Consider the following 5559-nt stretch of genomic DNA (forward strand, 5'->3'; position numbering starts at 1 on the left):
GAAGAATATACCTTAAATGCAATCACCAATCATATAGAGTAAGGTCAGCCGCATTATTGATATTAGCTATATAGTATCTAGATCAAGTTTTTGCTCAATTTTACATATTTTAGGCAAAGAGATGCACTGTTATGAGTAAAACATGCTCTCTCATTTTCGTTGAGTTAAATGAAATATTGGCCTACATATGCGGTATACGGTCACCCCGAGGTTATATATGGTATTGACCCGATTCAAGGCATTTCTGACATACAGACACACCATTATCTATAAAAAGAATATTCCAGAATTTTAATTATATATCTCACACAATGACCGATATTTTCGAACAAAAGTCAACTATTGGTACAGGGGTCCAAATATTCGAAGGATTTTTTTGAATGATTGTTGGACGATTTTTTTTCATTAAGTGGCATACACTAAATCCATTATTCATGCAAAGTTTTATTCCGTTATATTAATTGCTTCTTGACTTGTGTACTGGAATTAAAATTGCACTATATTTAAAGTAGGCGTGGTTGTTGGCTGATTTCGTCCATTTTCCATTGTAACCTAAAAATGTCAGAGGAATGCCACACATCAATGWTGGTTGAAATTGGTCGGGCAGGTCTCGAGATATGTCATTTCATCTAAAAGTTGGCGGTGGCACTCCAAGCGTCCAATTTTGACTTCGGCTCCTTTAAGTTCCTCTCATATCATCGCGTGGGTGAAATTTAATGTCTCTAATGTATTTAGTTATTGAATTAGTGCGCTTTTACCATAGTAATTTTTAGCAGTACCGCTATTCGGTGAGTGAGCGGGGTTATCATCCGATTTCACCTATTTTCACACCATCGGTAAAAGTTCTTATGATATACATATGTGATAGGTGCATTTGGTTATTGTAGCTTTAGTGGTTTAGGAGATATGTAGATACGCCTCCTTTTTCAAATTTATTGTCCCTTGCTACTGTGATGATATAGTATTAAATCTTAATTTAGTGCTTAGTTATGGCTCTTTATACATAGGTGTTCGGTTAATAGCGATTTGTGGGCGTGACAGTGTTCCGATTACTCCCATCTACGAACTCGTAATTTTTTTTTGTACTAAAGAACCCGCATACCAAGTTTCATCAAATCATTTCAACGTTTACTCAAGTTACAGCTTGCTCGGTCGGACGGCCGAACAGACAGACAGTCCAATGTTCATTTCTACTCCTCTCTTAAAAATTGTGGTCTAAGTTTTATTGCTTATCTTCGCTAGCTTTTAAAATCACTGAAGAGTCCGGATTTGAGCAGTTTTCGGAGTTCCMGGCTGAGTTTAGACGGTGCTGATTTTGGGGTTGAGTCAACACTAACTCAGATAACTCAGCTCAGACCAAAGTGAGGCYACTATAATTATTAACCAACTCTCTTCTAGCAGGAAATCCATTCATCGTGAATTTTATATCGAAACAAGAGTAAATGMTAATTATTTCTTTGTCAATAAAGAATGTATGTTCTTCAGAAAAGAAAATAATGAATAGAAGCAATGTTTAAATTTAATTTMTCAAATATAAGGACGGTTCTAGAAAATTAAATTTTTCAAAATTGCTCCTTAAACGAAGTTTGAGAACTTGTTCAGCGACGACAATCATAGTGTTTTGAACAATGTTTACATAGAATTTTTATAGATTTCGTAATACGAATCATAGGCTAGAGTGGGTGCCAGACATATCTCTATATGAAACCTATCTATTGGGCGCTGATTTAATATAGTATACATATAATTTTCTATCCAAACTGCACAACACTGTACTCGACTACGCTGCTTGAAATTTGTTCAACATCACTTACCGTTGTTATCAGCTCCTGACCATAACTACAAATCATATAAAATTGAACCAAACAGCAAATCATATAGGAAGCCAACGCGACCATTGAATCCAAGGGCACGCCAATGCTRAATTGAAAGGCCAGAAAACATATAACGAAAGAGGTCGAGATAAAATTGATGAGCACTGGCAGACCAAATATTTCATTGATTAGCTGGCAGAGGCTAAAAGCAAAATAGAAAATTATCAACTTTTTACAAACACAACAACAATACTGAACTTACGCTAGKGTATGACTATGATAATAAACGGCTGCACTGAGAAAGTCTAAATCGCGCTGCGACTGCTGCGCCATCACATCCGCTGTGGCACACGAGCAACCCGCCTGATATGCTTCAATGTCGCGTGCCAATTTCCGGAAATGGATTATTAGTTGTACAGTTGCAGCGCAGAATAACAAATCACTAGCCAAATAACCACCCAAGCCTGTGAGGCTGGCATAGACCTGCGAMACATAAAGCGGATAATAGAGCCAATTGTCGCGCCACTCAAAGGGTACCCAACAAAAGAAAGGCACTTCACGCACTACGTCTGTATGCTGTAGCAATGGCGCCAAAAATAAGTAGTTGATCATCGGCAGGCAATTATAGGTGCCAACAGTGAAGGCATGCGTAAAGGCATGCATAAAACCAAAGAGTCTGTAGCGCAACAGATGGCTCTGCAGTTCGTATGGCGGCTGATCTGTCGACTGCTTGGGATAGATTTCGTAGAGCTTCCGCATGAGGATGCTGATTCGTGAGCGYTGCCGCAGATTACTTAAAATCTTTAAAATTGACACAATTACGAAACCCATGAAGGTGAAATTTCGYGCAGCTTGTAGAAAATTGGAATTCTCTATAAAGTTGACAACAACGAAAGAAGCCTCTATGATGAGCACCCAAACCAAGTTGACCAGCCCAATAAGGCAATAAGTTTGGCGCAGTACTGTTGTAAATCGTGCAGCAATACTTTTTTGCTTTGGCGCATCACCTGGWTGTCGGTAGATATCATCGTAGGCCACAATGCCGTTGAAGCTATACCAGAAATTGGCTGTACTCATRAAGGCGCCGAATTCGATCATTTTCTTTGTCATACTCGCGAAGCAATGTGTGGCAACAGTAGTGGCATCTTATATAAATAGCTGAAGGAGTCCACGTACAGATATTCCTAGCAGTAAGTAAAAAGCATGGATATACTTAACACCATGCAGCAAATTGTTTTCTTTTTTTTTATCCTGTAAACTGTCAGGTTGGCCAGGATTGTTGACGGTGTTTCGGAATGAATATTAATACGCGAATATTGATTAAAGTAACAGCGGTTTAAGCAGTGAACTGACAGTACTGCAACATGACAGTACTTAGGTGACAGAGAGTCCTAGCTGTTTCCGTGAGAACCCTAAATGTCTTCGTGAAGAAGTGTCCTCAGTGGTTAGATTATGAATGATTTTTTGAACTAAACAATGATCTGTTATTGGTAAAGTAACTCGTTTATCACATGTGACACTGTTTAGTAACCGGGTCGAGGACTGAACTTCGAAGATAGCGACAATTTCTTGAAGAGCTAAAATATYCCAGATATGAGTTGATTTTACGATGACTGATAAAAAAAAAAAATCATTTCCATTTACTTTAAAACAAATCTTTATTATCGCCTTCAAAAAAGGTCTCGTTTCAATGAAATCGGCTGGGATAACTTTCAGTGCCTTCAACGAGTGACTTTTTATGGCTCTCGAAAGTGATTATCGTGGTGCAAACTACATCACGTAGGCCTCAAAATATTTAAATAGTACTCTTGACTGACCGTTTGACTCTATGAAATGAATTCATGGTGCAGCGCACTACAGTAATCAAAGAACACGATAAGCACCCCATGATTTTTACTGACTTTGAGGTGTTCTTTCGACTTCGGGTAATTTTTGTGTGGCCAKTCGCTAGGTTGTTGGACGGTTTCGAATGTCGGGTAGATTGGATAGATACACAGAGAGCCTTAAAACGGGAAAATCACGTATGTGGAAATTGTTCTATGGATCATTCTGAACAACTTTGTCGAAGAGACCATGAGTCTAAAACCGGTTTTGAGCGATTTTAAGTGAATTATATTTAACTCATCACTGCATTTTCATATTCTATTAATCATTTGTCGGAGTCAGATAGATCAGMCAACTATATCACATATCTSCCGTACAACCGATTATTCCGATTTTTAAAACTTCGCTGTCTCGCAGCCAATTTTAGACCAATAGAATATCCGTAGAATATTTCTCACATATGAGATTTTATAAAAAACACGTTCCGATTTATATATACATATATGTAGTATATAGTATATAAACTGGACTCCAACTCACAAGCGATTGCTTGCTAGTCGCTTGCTGTTCATCGTAAAAATAAGTTAAATGCTGTTGACGAATGTAACATTTGCTCTAAGGTGGAGTTTTTTAATGTATTCATTGATTGATTTTCATTGCTTGATTATRTCTAACTAATAACAGTACTTGTTTATAATCGAAATTACACTGTGATTATACACGTTAATGTAAAATTATTTAATAGCTAATTTAGTAGGCGTTTGAAGTTATTCCGCGCTGCCCTTAATGATATAGCTCTGTGCATGAGGAGGCATTCGTCGCAGTCAAATGGGTTGGCGTGTTCACGAAACACGTAAAGTTCGGAAAAACACTGTGAATATTGCCTTGTAAAGAGACTCATTCATAAAAATCACACAGCCATTAGAAAGTGACTTCAAAATGATAGTATATTATGCCTTGAACCACATGAATGTAAAGTATGTGTATGCGCGTCAGAGAAGCAGTGAACTGATTGGTTGTTTCAAGGAATTGGTAATCTTTTTCTCTTCCAAATTGTTGGGGATAGTGTACGAAATTATACTTATTCACGACGGAGTTCACTGAACTGCCTAATTTAAGAGATCAATCGAAAATATCCACGGGATATCATAGTAATTAGCATTTTTTGGCAAAATTATTCAACATAGTTCCCTTCATGGTGATACACTGATTATAGATATCCTACAACTTTTCGATACCATTTTGGTAGTACCATTTCATGCACACATTGATTTAGCTGATGCAATGTCCGGAAACTTGTCTTCAAGCCAAGTGTTTGCTTTAATTGTATTTTTCCSTTCAAAAAGTAATAKTTTATCAAGAGCCGAAAATCTTGTTTATYCATTTTTTYGTAATAACAAAAATTGCTTCACTCAAAATGCTGTCAAATTTATATGCGCGCCTTTTGAAGGTTAGAGGCAACTAAATACCATATGGACCATATTAGCGCCGTCTATGTGTCAATAGACCAGTATATACCTTCGAATTAATCCATAGGAACCTACATTATATACATTACTTACCGTTTGCATTAGATAAATTTGGTTGACTTTATTCATAAGATTAACTAGTTTCCAATCTAGTCCGTTTAAGGATGTGTATACGATTGCTATAATTGTTTAGTTAAACTAAGTACTCACACCTTTAAACTGAATAGATTTTTTATAAAATTCTTTATCTCTAAAAATTTTATTAAATATTTTTKCTTTCATACTCGTATATGAGTGTTTGTAAGTTCAAAAGAATTATTTGGAAATGTTATTCGGTTCACGTGCATACATAGTGCGTATAACTGCAAACCCCTTATAGGATAATTGAAGAAGCTGCAAAGAGGAAAGTTYGGATTAGCTTATAATACTAGATATGCTAGACATTATATTAT

General features: G+C 36.7%; 2 protein-coding genes across 2 annotated transcripts in view; both read right to left on the bottom strand.

Moving 5' to 3' along the window:
- LOC108976829 (putative odorant receptor 85d) overlaps positions 1-2912 on the bottom strand; it is a 3572-nt gene extending 660 nt beyond the window's left edge. The window contains exons 1-2 of the mRNA XM_018946193.1: positions 2077-2912; positions 1815-2016 (exon numbers count right to left, since the gene is read on the bottom strand). Of these exons, the coding sequence (XP_018801738.1) occupies positions 1815-2016; positions 2077-2912 (1038 nt within the window). The remainder of the gene's footprint in view (positions 1-1814; positions 2017-2076) is intronic.
- A 939-nt stretch (positions 2913-3851) lies between these two features.
- LOC108976831 (putative odorant receptor 85d) overlaps positions 3852-5559 on the bottom strand; it is a 7278-nt gene continuing 5570 nt past the window's right edge. Inside the window, exon 4 of the mRNA XM_018946194.1 lies at positions 3852-3893. Coding sequence (XP_018801739.1) covers positions 3852-3893 — 42 coding nt within the window. The remainder of the gene's footprint in view (positions 3894-5559) is intronic.

The sequence above is a fragment of the Bactrocera latifrons genome, unplaced genomic scaffold (genome assembly GCF_001853355.1).
Source record: "Bactrocera latifrons isolate USDA-ARS-PBARC rearing strain unplaced genomic scaffold, ASM185335v1 scaffold_80, whole genome shotgun sequence".
NCBI lineage: Eukaryota > Metazoa > Arthropoda > Insecta > Diptera > Tephritidae > Bactrocera > Bactrocera latifrons.